Source organism: Rhodamnia argentea, chromosome 6 (assembly GCF_020921035.1).
Source record: "Rhodamnia argentea isolate NSW1041297 chromosome 6, ASM2092103v1, whole genome shotgun sequence".
Classification (NCBI taxonomy): domain Eukaryota; kingdom Viridiplantae; phylum Streptophyta; class Magnoliopsida; order Myrtales; family Myrtaceae; genus Rhodamnia; species Rhodamnia argentea.
The window spans coordinates 22,035,088-22,056,950 of record NC_063155.1 but is presented as its reverse complement, the minus strand read 5'-3'; the positions used below and the strand labels follow the sequence as shown (position 1 = coordinate 22,056,950).

At 40.1% G+C, this 21,863-nt stretch overlaps 2 protein-coding genes across 2 annotated transcripts; both read left to right on the top strand.

Moving 5' to 3' along the window:
- The first annotated feature begins 7,494 nt into the window (after window positions 1-7,494).
- LOC115734270 (transcription factor LHW-like) lies at window positions 7,495-14,245 on the top strand. Its single transcript, XM_030664974.2, has 10 exons — window positions 7,495-8,251; window positions 9,233-9,406; window positions 9,499-9,580; window positions 9,922-9,963; window positions 10,045-10,104; window positions 10,710-12,530; window positions 12,624-12,725; window positions 13,083-13,223; window positions 13,303-13,428; window positions 13,739-14,245. Exons 1-10 carry the CDS (start codon window positions 8,157-8,159, stop codon window positions 13,910-13,912), a joined length of 2,817 nt encoding a protein of 938 aa, XP_030520834.2. The 5' UTR covers window positions 7,495-8,156; the 3' UTR covers window positions 13,913-14,245.
- A 1,600-nt stretch (window positions 14,246-15,845) lies between these two features.
- Window positions 15,846-16,868, top strand: LOC115731486 (probable CCR4-associated factor 1 homolog 11). Its single transcript, XM_030662155.2, has one exon. It carries the CDS (start codon window positions 15,977-15,979, stop codon window positions 16,826-16,828), a length of 852 nt encoding a protein of 283 aa, XP_030518015.2. The 5' UTR covers window positions 15,846-15,976; the 3' UTR covers window positions 16,829-16,868.
- The last annotated feature ends 4,995 nt before the right edge of the window (window positions 16,869-21,863 follow it).

Below are 21,863 nucleotides of genomic sequence, written 5' to 3'. Positions count from 1 at the left end.
TTCTCATTGATATCAATTTAGTCAATCCGGCTAATTTAGACTGGAAATCGTAGACGTGGACACCTACCGATGTTGATATTTTTATTTTTTTTTTATTTTTTTCCTTTTCCTTTCCTTTTTGCTAATCAACGGCCATGTCGGTGGGGGTAATTATCAACAAAATCTCAAATCTATTATAATTGTGTCATTTAGTCCTAAAATTTTCTTTTTAATACCCAACCTTTTGTTATCTTTGCCGATCGGTGCTAACGTGAATAATTTTATTTGTTTTTCCTAATCCTACCGTGGCCAGCGAAGATCGTCGGAACTTGTCGGCCATAGTAAGATAGGAAGTAAAAATAAAAATAAAAAAAATATTATTAAAAATTAAATATGTCAATGCCGATCGACAAAATAAACTGAATTTGTATAATTACAAAAGATTTAAATCTTTTTTTTATTGAATAAAAGATTTAAAACCCAGTTGATAAAAAAATTAAAATTAAATTGATATAATTATAAACATGGAATCCGACACGACAGTGACGCGACAGAAGCCGCGAGTCCAGCCAAAAAACGATGCGAAACGACCGACCCGAGAATGACGGCACATGGGAAAATCTTGGATAGACAGAGAGAGAGAGAGAGAGAAAGAGGGGCACGATCCGACCCGTCAAGTCCACCATTAACGGCTCCCAAAGCTTCCTTCACCGACGACGGGACGCCGACCCAATCGACGAAACGATATTGCAATTAAAACGTGTCCGATGATTATCTCTCTTTTCCTTTCAATTTTTTTCCTCTTTAATTTTTAATTGTGGTGGGGTAGGGTTGCCCACGAAGCAAAACAAGAACAGCGACCCGAAACTAGTGCGGGTGGAGACAGAATTGAAAGATGCAAGATCCGAATTGGATTTCGGGGGTTGGAGATGACGCATCGGTTGTGGCCCGATTTGGTTCGACGGAGTCAAGATTCTCAGGCTAGGCTTGTCCGTTTGTGCGTTACTCTCTCTCTCTTCTTCCCCCCGGGGGCCCGGTTCTCTCTTCTCTACGCGATTACTTTTTGCCCTTTTTTCCCCCATACATTTCATAATGAGCCTTTCCCGACATTTAGATTACCTTCAAAACATACATTGCATCTAATTCTGTCGAGATTTAAAAGGACTGAATTAATCATCATTCGATAAAATGGAAACTACATACCAAATTGGCCATCGACCTAGATCGGTTTCCAATGTCCTAGTATCTCTAGATCGAAAGAACAATATCAAGACATGAAATACGGACGATTTTTATATTTTGAGTTAATACCACAAAAAACTTCAAATCAATATTTGTGATAAATTTATCATGAATTAATATTTTAACCACAAAAACTAGTAGACATGCGACAAGTTTACCTTCGCTAGCTCAACAAACGGAGGGTACAAATAATAAATTGGTAAACACATCAACTCCATGTGCCATCTAATTCAACAATTTGAAAGGTTTAATCCGAAACTAACAAATGATAAATTTGTCTCAAATCTACCAATTTGAGGTTTGAGATAAATTTATCACAAATGTACCAATTTAAATTTTTTTTTTGTGATATTAATTCTCATTTTTTTAAAGCCGTTTTGAGGTTTTTTTGTTCTTTGGCCAAATGGGTTTCCCATACGTAAATGATGATTCAACTTATCATAAGAAATTATAAGCTGATCTTTTCCTCTTCTTTGATCTGGTGCAAAGCCGATGAGTGATTTGACTTTGTTAAGCTCTGTGGGTCATGACCATTCCACTTTCGATCCATTCTCTCCACCCTCCCTCTTTTTTTTTTTTTTGTGCTTGTGGGTCAAGGTTGATCGGCCAGGGGATTCTTTAAGACTAATTAAGTAATTAGCACTCGATTCTCGTTGGACGGACGCCTAAATCCGACGTGGCACAGCGACTTCCTACGCGAGAAAAAGAAAAGAAAAGAAACATGGCCCCGTCTGCAAATTCAACGAACTTTATTTCCCTTTTGCTTAGCCGAATTTCTGTTCAAGGACAATCTTTCGATTGCTACATTGGGTCAAAGGATTTGATTTAGATTGTAGACACGAGAATCGACATGATTAGCCTTTTCCCCCACTCTTTCTAGCTGATTTGATTTAATAATTCGACCATTAATTGCAGATGATTATCTTCCAAATTGCGTGGCAGTGGATAACAACGAACTCAACTCGATGCGCTACTTCGCCGCGGACACCTAAAAAGAAACTTTCGATCTTATATTATATGTACTTATGAAAATGACCGACACCCATCCTGCAACGATTTAATCCACGTTGGCAAAAAAAAAAATTTTTTGATTGTTTCAAAAGTACCGAGAATCCTAAATTTAGAGAGTCCTAAAATGAGCGGTTTCGAATTAATCCTAAATTGGCAAAAAAGAAAATAATTAATCCTAAAATTTAGAGAATCCTACTCAAATTTGATTATGATGTACTGGAATCTCGTGCACATCTTGCCAAGCATAGGATTCCGAACAAATTGCCCAAAGAGATTATGAGATCTTAGGAAAAATGGAACACACCAAACAAGTGGACAGAGCAGCTACGATTGGCATGAAAAATGATTTTTGTGAAGACAACAAGTGTACAGTTAGTGGAATTAAATTCGGATTTGTCTGCGAAGGTGATGTTGACATTGTCCATAGAAAGGACAACGTCAAAGATTCGATTTGATTGGATTTGCCGGGTGCAGTCAACATTTTTATTTATTTATTAAAAGTACCATTTCATTTCATTACATTTCAATTATTTTTTTCAAAATAGAAGTTAGAAATATCGTAATTTAATTACAAACTAAAATACATCACAGACAACTTCAGAACAAAACAAACTACAAATAACGAGAGAAATTATCATAATAAGGTTATGGGTTACAAGCTCAAAGAGCATGTCTATGGCTTCTTCGTCCGCCGATTACCGAATCCGTTTTCGGTAATGAGTACACATCGAGAATTTCATTTGTGACTATGGCGTAGGTTTGGCATCCCTAGCACCATCACTAAGTGGAGTAAAAATGTTGAACCAGCATAGATTTGATACGAGTAAAACTTTCATAAAGCTCATTTGATCCCTTTCAAACCGAACTTATTCTTTGACCATACTCGAGAAGAGCAAAACCCCGAAACCATACACGCACAAAATCCCAAATCTAAACTAGATCGGAATAAAAATCTTCAAAAAAAAAAGAAAAGAAAAAAGCTTTCAAATATAGGTTAAGTCTGGAGAGAATAGCTCCCAAATAGGAAAAAAGCAAGAAAAAGAAAAAAGAAGATTAAAATAAGTTAAGAAAATGATGAGGGGAGGGAGAGCCTCTGAAAGGGTTTTGGCGGCTAGGATTTTTTTTTTTTGGAGGTTTGAAGAGGAGGGACGGAGGGGAGAGTCGTGGGTGAAGTCAACATTCAATATAACGTTTTTTGAGAAAATGATAAAAACAATGCTAGACATATTGTCGTTATATCGACTTAATTCTAAGCCATTTTAAATTAGCCAATTTAGTTTTAAACATGTTGAACTTATGATAGTTCATTTATAAACCTTTTTAATTTGATTAATTAAGTCCCGCAACTTTTGATAATTTGCCAATGCAATCGTTTGTATCAATTTTGAACCGAAAATGCCGGTTTGGACGCCGACGATCCGATGTGGCATGGTTGGCTTTGACGTGGACATTTTTTGTAATTTTTTTTTAATTTTTAATTTTTTTATTTTATTTTATTTTTTCTTTCTTTTCTTCTTCCATGTGCCCTTGCCGGTCTCGAGCGAGGGCCGCCCTCGTTGAATCGGGACAGACACACCCGGCGAGGTTGACCCTTTTTGGCCAACTCATTGAGCCCTCGGCTACCAGCAAGTGTGATTCCCCTTCCGCTAGTCCAGAGCTCTTCGTGAGCCCTTAGCTCTCTCAGCAAGTTTTCTGCAGTCCATCTCGGTCCAACCTGGGAACCGACCTTGCCCAAGGTGGGAGCCAACCTACCCTAGAGCCGATTGCCCCTTTAGTCGGCATCGGCTGTGGCACATAAGTCGTCATCTTCCCTTTAAAAATATGGTTACTAAGCCAACACTCAACAGGACGGTTGACGTCTACATCAGCGATTTCGGGTCAAAAATCGTCCGGAAGAACTAAATTGACAAAGGATATAAGACTACATAGGCCAGATTGAAATGTTTATAATTGAATTAGCGCAAATACAATAGATTCAGAACTACTTTTGGTAATTTTTCCCTGATGGGTGACCCCACCGATATTAATTGTTAGGTAAGTTTATCATGAAAAATAAGTATTTGTTGGCAGTTTTTTTAATATTGGAATGTGCTCCATCTCCCAGCTCCGTTCCATAATTACATCCATCGAGCGGTGGGAAACTCAGTCAGCAAAACGAATATTATACATCAACTTCGAGTTCACTCATTCACACTCCTTTGAAGAGGAATCTTCACCCGCTTCCCCACAAACCAAAACAAATAAACACATCAAAGACATAAAGTTAAAGTAAAAACACACATTAAAAGAAACGGTCTCATGTGCCTCCAACTAGGTTTTCAACTTTTCATGTGCCCCACTTGTTGTTGTTTTTTTTTTTTTTCAAATGTTGATGGAGTGGCAGATGCTCAGCAGATTAATATTATTGTTAATAGGTTTCTTAATTTATAGTTTACTAATGATTAGAGAAGAAAATGAATGACTGGTTTCCCGTACGTGAGCCAACACGATAAAGCCCGAGAAGGGAATGAAACCCCGTGCATGCAGATACAGAATTAGAAGAACAACTCACCAAAGAAGAAAAAAAGTTTTTGTTGTCTTCCGAGCTTGTGGAAAAGTAACAAAAAAAAGTTTTAAACACGTTGCATTGATACAAATCCGATTTTAACTTCTCAATTTGATTAATTTAGTCATAAATCTTCTCACATTAAAATCACTAACGTGGACATCAACCATCCTACCGGCATGGTCGGCTCCGACATAAATATTTTTAAACAATGCTTTAATGATTTTTTCAATTCTTTAGAATTTTTTTTTTGTTCTTTTCTTCCCTTTTTGTCTTTCGTTTTTTCCGACCATCTTGTGGTCGAAAAGGGACCGGGCTGGCCAAAATGGAAGGAAAAAATTAAATATTTTTTGAAAATTTTTAAATTGTAAAAAAATGTCCACGTTAGATTTAACCCGTCGTGTATAATTTCCGAAATCCACGTCAACGATTTCCGGCCAATGTTGCCGAAATGACTAAATTTGTACAACTGCAAAAGGTTTAGGACTAAATTGATTTAATTGAAAACTTAAGACTGAATTGGATACTAATGTAATAAGTTTATGATTTTTTTTGTGGCTCTTTTTCTCTAAACTTGATATTCTAAAATAATCCAATAAAAGTATTATCATATATATGCACATATATATACAAAAAAAAAAGGATAGATTCTTTACCAAAAAAAAAAAAGAAGGGTAGATTACCACCCCCATGTGCATGAAAAATACAGAAAGTCTATGGGGAGCCACCCCTAGAGCTACTTTCCCCCTACCCTATGCTCTAACCTAGAAGCATGTGTTGGGAAAAACCGGCTCTTGTTCATAGGATAATGCGATATACATTAAGGTTCCGGGCTGTTTTGTTAACTTAGTTGTCCTAAGCGGGCGACGTGGCGCAACCGTGTTGGCCGACGATGGATAGTTGCTCAAGGGAGATAGATTAGTCTTATCTTAATGCACCGTGATTATTAATTTCGGCCAAAAGCCAAATGGGACATGCCTTCGAGCTCAAGGGAGCACATATAATATTGTCTGCTCCGGTATGGAAAGGAGTGCTCGAAGAATGTTTTATCCTTTGCTAGCTAAAATAAAATAAAATAAAATAAAACGAGTTAGAAAAAAAACATAAAAAAAAAGATCTTGGGCCTTTCCCATTTTATGTCGTAGCAAAGTCCAAGCATCTTTATTTCCCTTTCGGTTGGGGGAATGGAGAAGGTCCGTGGCGTCGACATAGTGCAATAGATTTGATTGTTTGATGTTCCTTTTCTTTGTGGGTTCATCAAGCCGTTCAAAAGCTAGCAATGCCGATTGGCTAACATGAAGTGACTTTTGAGTTCTTACGTTCGATTTCGTCACCGAGCTTTTTAATTATGCAACGTGGCCTCTCGACTTTGGCTTAATGCTCTATATCGTTATGGACTTTTAGTTTGTACGATGTGACGCTTGGACTGTTGGCAAATGTTCAGCATAGTCCCTAGACTTTAGGGGGTTAGGGACTTTATGTTTAAAAATTCAATGACCATATTAAGTATTGGACCAAAATTTAGAGGTTACACCGAACAAATTAAAAGTTCAGGAACGATGTTGCATATTAAAATAGAGTTTGGGGACCATTCGTGTTATTTTTCATTATTTTTTCATGGGTCAAAGTGCTATCTTTCGAAAGTGCCAAATAGCTATTAATCTCATTGTGGTGTACTTATTAAAAAAAGTAACAGCCCGCTAGAGGAACAACACTAGAGAGAGACTGCACGTACTTAACATGTAGTAAAGAGCCAATCTTAACAAGTAGTATCGATTCATGTGATTTGTCGCGTTCTCCCGAGAGAAGAGTCTCGTAGATTAGATTACACCATCGGTCACTCTTAAAGTTGGCTTGGCACACATTTAAGAGAAAAGAAAATGAAAGTGTCCGGCCTGTGATATTCAAATTAAGTGAAAAAAAGGGGAAAATGACATAAATAGTTCACGAACTTTTAATCTGCTCAATGTAATTTCCCAACTCTAGCCCGATGTGCAATATTCTTCCTGAAATATTAAATTGTTCAATGCGATCCAAGAAATTTTTTGATAATGGTACATGTTCAATTTCATCACCGAAGTAAATGAAAAATGTTTAACTTCGTCATTGAACTTGAATTAATAGAATGATAACATTAAACATGTATAAAAAGTTCAAAGATTACATTGAAATAAATTAAAAGTTTGGGGATCACATTGTATTTTTATCAAAATTGAAGGATCACATTGTTATCCCTGGAGAAGGAGGAAAAGCGAAAAAGAAAAAAAAAAAAAACAAATCAAAAGCTGGCCAGAGAGGAACCGCGCGTGGCAGCGCGGTGAATAATACCGCCAAAAGCAGAGGCCAAATCATTAACGGGTCGTCGTCAACGACGGTGAACACCAACTATCAAGTCGTCGTTTTCAGCAGCAGACGGACCAACGCCGCTCGTACGCCTAACCCCGCACCCGAGCAAAGCCCCCGATCCGTAACCGACAAAACGGGCGGATGGACGGAAAAACTGAAGATGAAGAAACAAATATTAAAAGGAAAAAGAACGAGGAGGCGCCCACACGCGACTTTCACTTTCACACTCAGCTAGTCGCCAGTGGCATCCCCCGTAATTTACCCCCAAAACTCGGGGCTCTTTCCCAACCCCCGGCCCCAACGTCCCTCCCCCGTTAAATATGGCGCACTTTAGCACGGAGAATATTTCACCCTCCCAAGGGCCAAAACACAGACACAGTGATTGCGAGAGAGGGAGAGAGAGTGAAGCGTAGCCAAACTTGCCTTTGTCTTCTTCTTCTTCTTCTTCTTCTTCTTCTTCTTCGTCTCGCTCTATCTCTGGGCACGCCGCAGTCGCTGACCTCGCCCTCTACTGCCCCTGCATTCCTGCGCGCATCTTCGCTCGAGGTCTGTTGCCTTCTCGGGAGGCGGGAAATGGAGCTAATCGAGGGCACGTACGGCCTCCGAGCTTTCGGCTTCGTGTAGAGCCTTCGACCGAGGCTCTCCCCGCGCCGACAAGCGCCAGCCTGTCTCTCCCTGGAGTTGTCGGCGCTTTCTCTTGCTCACTGGGTTTCTTCTCCCTCCGATAGCTTCGCCGGCGCGGCTCATGGCCTTCCGGAGACTGATCGCCGTAAGCTTGGATCCCGAACGGAAGAGGAGCGGCGGATTGAGGACGAAGCAGGCTGGAAGAGGATCGTGTCGCGGGAGTTAGACCTGCAGCGAGCTGCGTGTCGCCCGCCCGCCCGCGGAAATGCGCAGTGGCCAGCACAGATAGTTTGTTCGTGTTTTTTCTCTTCTTTGCCCTAATTGCCAGTGCCTGGTCGGGGAATTGTCGAGTTTGTGCTATTGTGAGTTTCTCGACTTTGGAGGTTTCTCTTTTTTGGGGCTCGAGGCGATGGGATACCTATTGAAAGAGGCTCTGAAGACATTGTGCGGAGTGAATCAGTGGTCGTATGCCGTGTTTTGGAAATTCGGCCATCAAAATCCCAAGTGAGTTCGTTGTTATGAAATTCTCCTTTTCCTTCTTGTTTGACTTGCGAGAAAGCAAAGGAAACCACTCAAAAACCTGTTACCGACATTGATGCTTCTAGGAATTTGTGTAAACGTATGTATGTTTGCTGGAAGGTGTGCCTCTGAAGGACAAGACATTCCATTCCTCGCATTCTTTAAATAGATGGAATGAATTACAAATTTCTATCTGTGTTTGCTTAAATAGATCATATACGGAATGGTCTTTTTCTTGTTTAAGAAATCCGCGTAGACTTTGAAATGTTGCCCTTTTTGTGTTTTTAGCTGAAGTAGGCTCTAGGATGTTTTTTTATGCGATTTGTGATTTTCTTCGGTAAGTTTTGTCCAGAGCCTTGTTTGTTCGCCATTGATGTTTGTTGTTTTGTTTTCTGTTCTTCCTGCTTTGTTGATTGTTTCAGTTCATTTCTTCTTCTCCGGCCCCACCAAATTAGTCTCCGCCCTCTGCTCGGCAACACAATTCCCATGCTCACATTCAGTTAGAGATGAATTAACTTAAGCGACAACAATGGCAGCTTGTGTTGTTTGGCAAGAACTACTTTTGGTTAGTCGAGTGTCTAAATGTTTCGCTGGATGATTCTTGCACCGTTTCTTCCCTCTGCAAAGATACATTTCTCGCCAATCCACGTCGGATGTTCAATGTTAGCTCAAACTCATTTACCCTCTTATGACCTGCTGCACCTGGAGAGCAACCTTAACATGATATTTGGTTTCTTCTTTCATGGCTGCTGCTACTAAGAAAAATGAAGCAAAGTTTTGAGTCAATTGTCCCTTTCTTTCTCCTTTCCTTGTTTACATATAAATGGTCTATAGTACCTTCAGCTGAACCTTCCACACGCTGCTCTCCATTTTGCACAGAACTTGAAAGGAGGTCCCTAGTTGTAGCATTAAGGTTGGAGCTCTTTGGTATTATCCATGCTGAAATAGATAATGTTGCCATGGCAGGCTGCTGATTTGGGAAGAGTGTTACTACGAGCCCATGACATTTTCTCTTCCTCCCCAAGTTTCTGGTTCTGGTCCTTCTGAAGCGCCAACTGGAGGTTGGGAAGCTAAAGATAGAGTTCAAATGCTTATCGAAAGAATGATGACCAAAGCTCAAATTATTGTCGTCGGTGAAGGGTACGCAACTCTTTTTTTCTTCCTTTCTTTTTGCCCCATTTAATTTTGAGTAGGCTATTGCATCAAATGCAATTTCTTTTCTCTTGCTCCAGAATAATTGGCCGGGTGGCATTCACGGGAGATCATGAATGGATTGTTTCAACGAGTTACAGTGGACATGCCCATCCACCTGAGGTATGCTTTCCATCTTTGCAGGGGCTCGAACATATTCCAGTGTGTCCACGTAGTTTTAGCTGCAAATTCTCCGGTTTAATAGTAAAACTACTTGAAGATGGGGTCTTGGTTTTTCAGTCTTTTGCCAAGGATAAAGCATCTTGCGGATCTTCAGCTTTGCTTAAATGGTCTTAGAATACGATGTGTAAAAATCTTAGTAGATGAAATATAGGTGCTTATATTTCTCATCTCTTCAGTAGTTAGGCTCGAGGGGCTAAGTATAGTCAATGTTCATACTTCATAGTGCTGACTGACATTTGAGCATTGTTTATTTGATCTGTTGTTTGCATTCACACTTCTAGGTTGTAAACGAGGTCCATCACCAATTCTCTGCTGGCATACAGGTTTCCAAGATCCCCCTTTTCTTTGCTTTCATTTGTATCTGATGCTCTTGTTTCATGTGATTGATCTCACCGTTTTTGCAGACTGTGGCAATTATTCCTGTTCCACTTCATGGTGTTGTGCAACTTGGCTCTTCCATAGCTGTAAGTGATACCTTTTCAGATTATCTAATCTTGGTGGAATGTTGGAAGTATAGTCAAAATTAGTCTCTTTGCCAATTAAAGTTGGAGTTACATGATAACACATATGATGCAAGTGTGTTTTGCAAGTAATTGTCCTTTCTTAGTCAGAGTGTATTTCAGGTACCTCATTTGATAGATTTTGACGTGGTGAGCTGTTCAAACCATGTCTATCCTTTGTCTCACTTTTATTCTCTGGCTAGTTTTACGTTGGGAACTTGTAGTTTTAGTATTGATTCCTGAATGCACTCACGTTGAGAAATGGATGTACCATTCTTGGCCGGATCTTGCATGTGTTGACTAAAAATCCAGCCATGTGACCGTAGGGAGCACATTCAGTGAGAAGAGCTCTATATTGGTGTTGCTTCGCACGCAGTTTGCATCACAATTCATTATGCTTTATAGCATAAGTTAGATTCTAAAGAAAAATCTTAACAAACATGCATATTGATCAGCTTAGGTTTTATTGGATATGCCAAGCATCAGCTTGAGCATCTTTTGTTTGTCTTATAGCAAAAGTACTGTATTTTGGGATGTATTCGTGTAACTTCTTGTCCCTGCTGCTGCAGATCATGGAGCACTTGGGGTTTGTAAATGATGTAAAGAGCTTGATCCTGCAAGTGGCCCGCAGCCCTGGTGCTCTATTTTCTAGGAGTTCTGCTGGAAAAGCTGGGATGTTAGGTTATCCTGGAACCCTCACTTCCAATCCTCCTGGAAATTGTCAAGTGGTTGGCTGGGAATCTTTGATGAGTAACAGCTGCAAAGATATGAGCAACTCTTCTCGCACTTCAGGGCTTGTTGGACGATCTTCACCACTAACTACTAACACAGTGGATAGTATGCAGACTACTGCATCTACATTACTTAACCTTGAAAAGGCCCCATCCCTAGCTGAATTCTGTAGTCACCCCTCCAAACCTAGTTGTGTGTCGCTCATGAAAACTGGCCTTTCTCCCAGGGGCAAAGTAGATTTGGGGCTAGCAAAAGCTGAAGTTATTCCTGCGAATCTTCATGCGTGGCTGAACCAGCATGCTGTCGCATGCAATTTGGGGAATGACAATGGAGGTCAAACTGCTCTTGGTCCAACACATGGCTCATGCAGCATCTTTGAGCCTATCAGAAAGAAGATATCAGCAGGTGTTGTGCCTGCGAAACCTGACAATAAATGGACTAGTTTTTTGAATAGCACTGTCACTGCCCAACCTGGAAGAAATGGATGTTCAATTGTTGACCCGTGCAAAACTTCTGATGCCACTCAGCTGCTTCAAAATGCTAAGCTGCTTCACGAAGGAACTCGTCCTCTTAGATCAAGTTCTGTTTTGTGCTCTCTTTCTGAACCTGTCTCTAGGAATGTGGTTGGAAATGTGTCATTTCAAGACGGTGATTTTACTAAATTAGAGGGCATTCCACTGTTTAACTTGTCAGAACAATTGCTTTCTGGAGCCTCTGGTCAGAGAAATCATCTAATGAGCACAAAACGTGCTCAGACTGAATTGCCTTCTAAGAAACAGAGGATGGTCGATAATTTTTCTCGACAAGTCATGCTACCAAACTGCTCAAATGTATCTTTGATTGAGCAGAAGCCTGAGTGGGCTCGTGCTTCCAAGAAGCTTGAAGGTGGAAGTCACAAAGTGATTTCCACATGTAACATGTATGAAAATGCGTCTGTCCAACAATTAGTAAGGAACGATCTTCTTGATATTTTGGGAGCAGACATGACAAATAATATTATTGATGGTAACTTAGAAAGTTTGCTGACTGATGGGCCCTGTTTTGATGCACATAAGTCAGGTGCAGAAGCTTCATCTGTTGTGGACATGCAGGAAGCACTGACAGATTTGGGTTCACTTAGTGAAGGTTTCTCAGAAAGTGGGATCTTCTCCATGACAGCCGTTGATAATCTTTTAGATGCTGTTGTTTCTGGGACTTACCCTACTTCAAAGCCGAGCTCTGATGACAATGTCTCGTGTAAGACATCAGTGACAAGAATCAGTAGCTCTTCTGCTCCCAGTAGTTCTTCCTTAAATAACAATTTCGATATGCTAAATCAAGAGCACAAGGACTCCTTTGGCATTCAGAATTCTCTTGTAAAAGCTGGAGTGTCTGATTCTGGTTCTTTAAGGTCTGGCTGTAACAAGAATGGAGCGGAGACATGCTCTTTGAGTAACTCCTTTTATGGATCACACATTAGCTCTTGGGTTGACCAAGGTCACAGTACGAAACAAGATAATACTGTTTCAACCGGGTATTCCACAAGGCAGGATGGGATGATCAAATCAAATCGGAAGAGGCTAAAACCTGGTGAAAATCCAAGACCAAGGCCAAAAGACCGGCAGATGATCCAAGATCGGGTGAAAGAGCTGCGTGAGATTGTGCCGAATGGAGGAAAAGTAATTTCCTTTCTTCTGTTGTCTCATTTGCCATCTCATCTAATATTTCAAACATTGATGACTTTTTTTTCTTTTCCCTCTTGCATTCAACAGTGTAGCATTGATGCGCTGTTAGAACGTACTATCAAGCATATGTTGTTCTTGCAAAGTGTTTCAAAGCATGCTGACAAGCTAAAACAAATTGGGGGATCCAAAGTATGAACTCTCTCTCTCTCTCTCTCTCTCTCTCTCTCTCTCTCTCTCTCATACTTATGCTCGCAAGATCATCCATATACATTTCAAAACAGCAAAGTATAGCTGAAGTTCACTCAGTAAAGCTTGTGTTGCCATGCTTATGATAGGAGTTACATGAACATGAAATGCCATCTGTAAGAGATCAAGTCTTCTGTTCCTAGTAAAGCTTGTGTTGCCATGCTTATGATAGGAGTTACATGAACATGAAATGCCATCTGTAAGAGATCAAGTCTTCTGTTCCTAGTTTTATCAGGTGGCATTCGATATCTCACACGATGGAATTGGGAAAGTAACTTTGGTTCTTTTGTTGTCTTATAGATCATCAATGAGGAAGGTAGATTTCTCCTGAAAGACAATTTTGAGCGAGGAGCGACTTGGGCGTACGAAATTGGTTCAGAGTCAATGGTCCACCCCATCATAGTTGAGGATCTGAATCCACCGCGTCAAATGATTGTGGAGGTAGATGCCGCGTCTTTCATATTAAGCTCAATTTTGGATTGTCCATCCATCCTTATTGAATCTGTTTTTCTTGTCACAGATGCTTTGTGAGGAGCAAGGTTTCTTTCTAGAAATAGCTGACATGATAAGAGGATTAGGATTGACCATCTTGAAGGGTGTGATGGAAACTCGCAACGACAAGATCTGGGCTCGTTTCGCTGTGGAGGTAACATCTGAGAGATCTTTGCATCTTTTTCATCGGCAATAGGCTAAGCCTACAATGTTGATTTTGAGATAGTGGCTAGCTCATACTCTGGTATTTCAGATGGGTTCTGAGTATTTGACACTTTTTGGACAAAGAAAAAACAACAGATTGGATTAACATCCCCTTGGCACATCTTGAAAATCAAATGAACTATAACAAAGAAAAGAACGAAAATCAAACGAACCATTCTTCTAAATGCATTCGGTTTCAAATCTTGGGGTCTGCTGCTTCAGGTTAAATGTAGTGACAATTTGTTCTCAATTCTATACAGGCTGACAGGGATGTTACGAGGGTGGAGATATTTATGTCACTAGTACGCCTTCTCGAGGAAACCATGGAGAGCAGTCCATTGGCTGCCAATGCCATTGATGGTAAAACTCCGATGGTGTGCCAGCCCATCGCTCGAGCAACCTCTGCGACAGGCGGTCACGATGTTTTGCAGTGAAAGCCTTGCCTCAGCTCGCGATTTGCCTCCTCCCGGACATGTTGAGAGCGAGCCTTACTAATGGCTTGCGATGACTGACATCCACTCCAGTCTCGAACGGTCAGATGGTTCCAACCTGGAGGAGCTCATCACAGCTCTCTGAATCATGTCTCCGCTTCGGAGAACCGATTTCGTGATAATAGGAGCTCTATGCCAAGTAAGCCAAGATAAGCCCTGCGAGCTTTTTTCCTAAACCCTGTTGACATCTGGGAGGTTTGAGGAATCAAAGAGTCGTGTTCAGAGATGTATAGAGAACGTGTACTGTGGCTGGTCAATGTGTTTCTTTGCTTCTTCGGATGCTCTTGCTTAGATGAGTACGACGACCGACCCATTCCAAGTCAAAAGAGGCACACGATACTCGTGTCCAAGTAAAAGGATAAAATGGGCTCGTATCAATAATAAAATAATACTCCCCAAACTTCCACACGAGGATCATCACTCGGTTGACCAGCGAACCTTCTTCCAGCCGGCTTCTCTAAGTTAATCATAGACCCTATTTTAATCCCAGCGACACGACATTGACGTGCTTTCAATTGGCGGCTGAGCTCACTACCCTCGAAGTTTCCTGTGGAGATTCCTCCTTGCTTCCGAATTTCGTCTTTGGTCCCCTGAACAAGGTCCGTGATTGGTAGGTCGTTATCCGAGTTCATATAAAAATTGAAGATTAAATTGAAGAAATTGAAAAATCATGTCTTACAATAAATTGTAGACTAATTTGAGTCATTTTTTCCCAATAAATCACTCACCATTTAATTAATCATTAAGAGTCGCTCGCCGTAAAAATCTATTGGGTAAATGACATAAAGTCCCTGAATTTTGGCTCAATTATGCAGTGAGGTCTTTGAAATTTAAATTTATTCAATATGCTTTTTGAACTTTAGCCCAATATGCAATGTCATTTTTGAAAATTTTAATTTGTTCAATGTGGTTTCCAAACTTTTGATACATCCTTAACATTGAATATTTTCAAACCATTCATGGACTAAATTGAACATGTTCCAAAAGTCTAACAAATTAAAAGTTCAAAAATGGCATTGCACATTAGATTAAAATTCATGGACAATGTTGAGTAAATTTAAAGTTCAAGAATTACATTGCACATTATCCCAAATCCGTCCGTTGAAAGTTCTTGTCCTCATCTTTGACCGTTAAGCTGGCAATAAGCACCTCTTATCTTCTTGCACAAGGATAAGTTGTCGCTAACGGGATTGGTATCCTATTAAACAGCTATTCTATCGTGGCTATACCATATCTAGACTTGCCATGTTGGGACAAATAGCTGCTTCAATGCATGGGCGAAATGGGACTTCATTGAATCATCACCGTCATAACTTGAAGAATCCCACACCGTCTTTAAAATGAAACCCACATACATGTGCACACAATTAAAATTTCGACATGCCAAAAATAATCTTTGCCTCTGTAATTTTAGGCGGCCTCCTTCATTTCGAGTAGGAAGGATCGCATGCGCATTTCGAAGATAAAAGAGTGAATCAACAATTCTAGGAAAACGAAATTGTAATCCTCCATGTAAAAGCACATGATGTCCCCTTTTTTTTTTTTTTTGTGTTGGCTCATAACATGATATCACTTCTTACACCACATGTGAATTGACAAAGTTGGTGAGGCCTCCTTAATGATTGACGGATTTGCGAGAGAGATAAGGCAGGCAGGCAGACCGAGTCTCTTTGCTTTCGTCCAGGCGTTACTCAAAATCCCTCACTCTTCTCTCTCGGTCAAATGCCGAACGCGTTCAACTTTGACTTGACTCCCCTCCTCTCTCCCTCTTTCGGACACTGATTCCACACCCACACACACTCTCTCTCTCTCTATAAAACCCCACCTTCTCCCCTCCAATCCAAAAGCCAAAAACACCAGAGAAAGAAAAGAAAAAGAGGAAAAAAAAAAAACGCAGTCGATAGAGCTCCACCACCACCGCCTTCTCCTCCGCCGCTCGATCAATCGAAATCTGCCGCTCTCAGATCTCTCAAACCCTAGAAGAAGCTGTCAAGACTCAAAGAGACGATGTTCGCGAGACCCAAAGTCGACCCGACCTCCGGACCCGTCGTGATCCGCGAGGTCTGGGCCCACAACCTCGAGTCCGAGTTCGACCTCATCCGCCACGTCATCGACTCCCACCCCTTCATCGCCATGGACACCGAGTTCCCCGGCGTCGTCTTCCGCCCCCCTCCGCCTCCCCCCAACGGCGGGTACCGCCGCCTCCGCCCCTCCGACCACTACCGCCTCCTCAAGTCCAACGTCGACGCCCTCAGCCTCATCCAGGTCGGCCTCACCTTCTCCGACTCCCGCGGCAACCTCCCCGACCTCGGCTCCTCCGGCGGCTGCCGCTACATCTGGGAGTTCAACTTCAGGGACTTCGACGTCGCGCGTGACGCCCACGCCCCGGACTCGATCGAGCTCCTGCGCCGCCAGGGGATCGACTTCGAGCGGAACCGGGAGGAGGGGATCGACTCGGCCCTGTTCGCCGAGCTGATGATGTCGTCCGGCCTGCTGTGCAACGACTCGGTGAGCTGGGTCACGTTCCACAGCGCCTACGACTTCGGGTACCTGGTCAAGATCCTGACCCGGCGGGGCCTTCCCGACCGGCTCGGCGAGTTCCTGGACGTCCTCCGGGTCTTCTTCGGGAGCCGGGTGTACGACGTGAAGCACATGACCCGGTTCTGCAACAGCCTCTACGGGGGGTTGGACCGGGTGGCCAGGACGCTGGAGGTGGACCGGGCGGTCGGGAAGTGCCATCAGGCCGGTTCGGACAGCCTGCTGACGTGGCACGCGTTCCGGAAGATGTGGGACGTGTACTTTGTACGGGATGGGCCGGAGAAGCATGCCGGTGTCCTGTTTGGGCTAGAGGCTTATTAATGATGATTGATAAAAAATTAAATAAATGAAAAAAATTCGTAGATGTCTGAATCGCATCACTCATGGCAATTGGCATCCTCGATAGATTTAGAACCCAAAGACTCCGAATTGTGCAATGACATCGGAGATATCTGAATCGCTCCTCTTTTTACATTCGAGCACCTAAATTTTTTTTTTTTTTGTTTAGTGAAGGACGACAACTTCTCAAATTTGGATCGGTGTGAGGTGTTTTTTTGTTAGAATTGCGGACCAAAAAATGCCAGCATAGATGCTAACGTTGTTAATGTTGGGACTTTGAAACCAAAGTCCCATAAGAAGTTGAATGAGAAATGAATGATGGAGAGTCCCATATGCATAAAAGAGTAGATGGAAGATGAATTTAAATATTGGAACCTCACGGATGGGTTTAGGCCCCAATGAGCACTCCATTTTTGTGGAAGGGAGAGGATCTACACAAAGCTAGGTCGGTCCACACGCGTGTGCCGTAGGCCGGGTCTCCGCATTCCTATTTTTTTTTTTTTATACCTATTAGTTTTATTAAAAAAAATTTATTTGATTGATTGTGTTCCTTCATGAAGGTTCGTAACCCTTCATCAACCATACAAATTTGTTGACGTTTTTAACCTTTAGTTCGTGACTTTTCGCATCATTGTCTATAAATAAAGCATTGACCGTCGCATTAAAAGACTACTGCCATTTTCATCATTCATACTTTATTATTTATCAATTGTACGATTATTTTACAAAGTGCGTTCGAAGGTTTCCTCTAAAGAAGTATCGCTTTAGAGGAAAAGGCGATCCGCTCTATCCTACGAGGCAATTGTCCAAGAACTTTGGGTACCGATTGAGGGGACAAATTTGTCTTAAGGACAGTCATTTCGTTGGGCTCAGATCATTTCTCTACATTCAGATTACTCATTTGTATTTGGATTCGGGTTTGTTGATCGATGTTATTCTACATATACGAACATCTATAGGTAACAACAGTTAAATAACCATTGAGTGTCACCATTGATGTTCGATAGGACCGCTTGAGATGATGTCACGTTAGTAGAGACATATTAAGCTGCTAAGTAAGCCATGTCTACAAAATCATATCCCTGAAAATATATTTAAGGAAGGGCTCACATTAAGCGAAATTTTAAAAGTTTAGATACTTGATTGAAAAAAGAAAAAAAAGAGTTAAGATACTTGTTTGAAATGTCGACGGAATATCTTTTAGTAATATGGATGGATCGATACGAACCAACACAGTTTGTAAGGGTCATTTTGGACATGAAAGTAAATGACAAGAAATTTGGAAATATGAAATTTGGAGGCAATCATGGCCAGCTATGTAAACTGCAAGACGGAAAAAATGAAGATAATTGTGAGGGAATGTTGAATTCATTAATTGATTTAGGATTTTTTTTATATAATAACACACTCGGGCTATCTATAAGAGACGCTTACTTAACTTAAATAAAAAAATAACTTCATAATCCTATTGGTGGTAACAATTAATTACATGATCTCCTATTATCTAGCAACATTTATCCACAACAAGCCAAAAAATTTCTACAACAGAGATAATAAAAATAACCACCTAGTAGTTACGTTTTCGTATCGATTGCCCGCTGTCGATAACTTTGTGTATTAACTTCCTAAGTCTTGATAAAGGCTCTCGTAAAAAACTTTCAAGATGTTGTCGATAACTACTTTAACGAGTTATTGATTCCTTTTAAGTTGTTTATTGTTCTGTTCATTATTGACCAAGCTCTACTCTTATTAACTAAATTTGATACTTGCCGATAATATACAAAAGTTATGTCATTTTTGGATGTCAACATATGCCCTATTTGAAATAATTGAATAATTATCAATCATTTGATTCTTTTAAATTAAATAATCAAGAGAATCATACACCCCTTGTCATTGGAAAAATTGATTTTTCCTTGCCAAATTGCGCTTCTTAAATTGTTATCTTTAAAAAAACACAATTAACTGTGTTATTGCTCCATAAGAGGTGCCGGTGGCAATATTTTTTGTTTGCAAAATCTCCTTTACCCGGAGTAACTTGGACTTTAGTTAATTTAATTAGGCCATCTTTCCAAAGAAAATCGAATTTCATCCAACTTATTAATGTTGAATGACTAAACTTGAATGTCTTTGGCCCTAACTCTTCTTGTGTATTTTATTTTGGTAGACTTTAAGGCACAAATATAAGGCGCATTTATTTCAATGTTTCCTTCGAGTCACATTCATATCTTAACTCATAATTTTCCTTTAGAGCCACATTTTGTGTAAAGTATTCATGTGGCCCTTTATCTCTTCATCTTTTAACAATCACTCATATTTAGACACTCTCGTTACCAATTAAAATAAATCAACAAAGTCTCAGCTTTCAAATTTTCTCACTAGTTAAATTATAACCCATTAAAAGCTACATTCATGAATGCTTTATTTGAAAGCGAAGTGAGAGTTTAGCCTCGTTAAATCGAGCTATAAATTGATTGATCGACTGATATTATATGAATAAAGTCTAGCCAAATCAACAAACCGACGCTTTGGGTATTGTTCTATATAGTTTATAATAAAAATGTCTTTTCATCTCTACCCAATTACACACCGAATTAGTTGTGTAAATTAGTGTACCAAGTGAAAGCAACTGTCAACAAAAATAAAAGAAATAACCTAAGTCTTAAAGACTCATTTGTCCCTGTTTCCCTACAATGGGGTATAAATAAACGTGTTCGATGATTGATTGCTTATTATTGATGGTAAAAAAAGCAAAGTCGGACATTTTGCAACCTCTTGGAAAAGGCTAGTTATTGACACATTTGGGATGTTGTTTCCTACTCACAAGTATGATATATCCCATGCCCAACCCTAATAGTTGCTGATCTTTTTCAATCAAATTGTGCGGGGTTCATGAATAGGTTTGGTTGGCCATCTTGCCTATAGGCCGTGATCCTGGTCTTGCCAAATTATTTACATTAATAGGCATGTTAGGCCCAACGAGAATTTTCATATTGAGTGGTACCAATGGAGCTACTGGCCTTACATATTCAACATTTAGCGATTGATCGCCTTGTCAACTGGTTTGATTTGCTAAATTATCATTATTAATTTGGCTATTTTGACTAACATTAGCCTGATTATTCTATTATGCCAAAATTGTTTAGAAGATTCAAACCTTTTCATAATTCTTATAAGGGATTGTCTACTTTGACCAACATTATCAACATCAATAAATGGAGAGAGACTAGAAACGTACCTTTGGACAATCCTAGCCTCGAGAGGGCGTCATTTATAGTATTGATGACAAGCGACTTGATCGTATGGGATATATGACTCATAATGTAACTGGTCATATCATTTTGTTGCTCTTCAAACGTTCTTCTCATGGTTGACATCATGTTGAGATTTGGTACAACCTCTCTCAATTGCTCATTGATTATGATGCATTGAAAGATTAACTTCCTTACTTCGATTATATTCTACCACTTTCCAGTGTCGGATGCGCGACCGTCTCATTGCCAATTTATGATAATGTATTCTTGTTTTTTTTTTTTTGTAAGGGTATAATGGATTATTGTTGACAACAACATTGTCGGACAATTGGTGATTTCTAGTTCTTGCCATCATAATCTTCTTGAATCAACAAAATGTATCTCACTGGGTGTGCAAAAAAGACATTTCATTGAAAAGCCGACGAAATACCTTTTAAAAGTATATATGGATCGGTATGAATAGACAAAAGTTATGGAGGGTCCTTTGATGATTTCGCACAAGAAAGTAAATGGTAAGAAATTTAAAGGTACAGAGACTAAAGGCCATCACCGCCAACTATATCATTTCCTAGAAAGTAAAGATAAAGATAAATTTGCGAACATGTTGAGTGTTTGGTTGATTGGAGATCCTTTTAAAATGAACACACTTGGATTGTTTATAACTCTTTTAGATGGTTATATATGACAGTTACGTACAACGATTACCCAATTGAAATAAAGAAATAACTTCGTAATCCTATCTATGGTTACGGGAAGTTACACTATCTCTTATTATCGAATAACACTTTTCTACAATCAATGACTTTGTCGACCAACTTCTTAAGTCTTGATGAAAGCTCTCTCGATAACTTTCGGGATGTTGTCAATGACTTCCTTCATAAGTTATCGATTCCATTTAAGTTGTCAATTATTCTATTCATTGTTGATCAAACTTTGTTATCATCGACTAAGTTCAATACTTGTTGATAATGACCAAATGTTTATCATTTTTTGAGTGTCAACAATACTTAATTATATGAGGGAAAAGTTCAATTACTTGGTGTCATTACCTCTAATATCATCACACTTAGCGATTCACAAGTTATATTAGTTTTTAGATCCGATCCTAACAAATATTGCTAAGGGCCTCTTTGGTAACGATTTTAATTCCTTGACTTTGTTTTTCGAAACATAAAAAGATGAGAAATATGTTTGGTAATATAAATGATTTTGATTTTCAATTTCTCGAATCATGTTTCCAAGAATAGATTTAGAATAGAAATAAGAATAGAAAAAAAGTTGATTCTTTGTTCAAGAATCACTTTTGAGAAACAAGACCAACTAAGTAAGCCTCGAGGAAGGCTCTCACTTTATTCCCTTGATTAAAAAAAAAAAGAATAAAGCCTTAGGGAAGAACATTGAACTAGCTAGCTCCCCTCACTTATCCGTGGCTCCCGTCGCTTGACCACCCCGCTTCACAATCACCATTCGTCGCCCTCATCGTACAACTCCAATGAATTTCATTTCATTGTTCAGCTCCCTCATCATCTTATCATTCAGTTCCCTCGTTGTCATCTCTTTCCCAAAGATCTTGCTCGAGGCGGCTCTCATTGATCCGGGCGAGGGCCTCCCTAGTCAATTTCGGGCAAGGGTCTCCCTTATAGATCTAGCACTCATCCTCCTCCTCCTCCGCCAGCAAGCTCCAAACGCTTTTGCTTTCGTAAAATATCATAGGATAGTCATCGTCGGGAGCCGCTGTGAATGTCACACCCCGATTCCTAGCA

Bases quoted from the DNA above. Each gene is read 5' to 3' on its own strand.
- LOC115734270 (XM_030664974.2), top strand. From the start codon at position 8,157: ATGGGATACCTATTGAAAGAGGCTCTGAAGACATTGTGCGGAGTGAAT. The intron at 9,581-9,921 runs GTATGCTTTCCA...TCACACTTCTAG, and splicing joins GACATGCCCATCCACCTGAG to GTTGTAAACGAGGTCCATCA. The intron at 13,224-13,302 runs GTAGATGCCGCG...TTCTTGTCACAG, and splicing joins CGCGTCAAATGATTGTGGAG to ATGCTTTGTGAGGAGCAAGG.
- LOC115731486 (XM_030662155.2), top strand. From the start codon at position 15,977: ATGTTCGCGAGACCCAAAGTCGACCCGACCTCCGGACCCGTCGTGATC.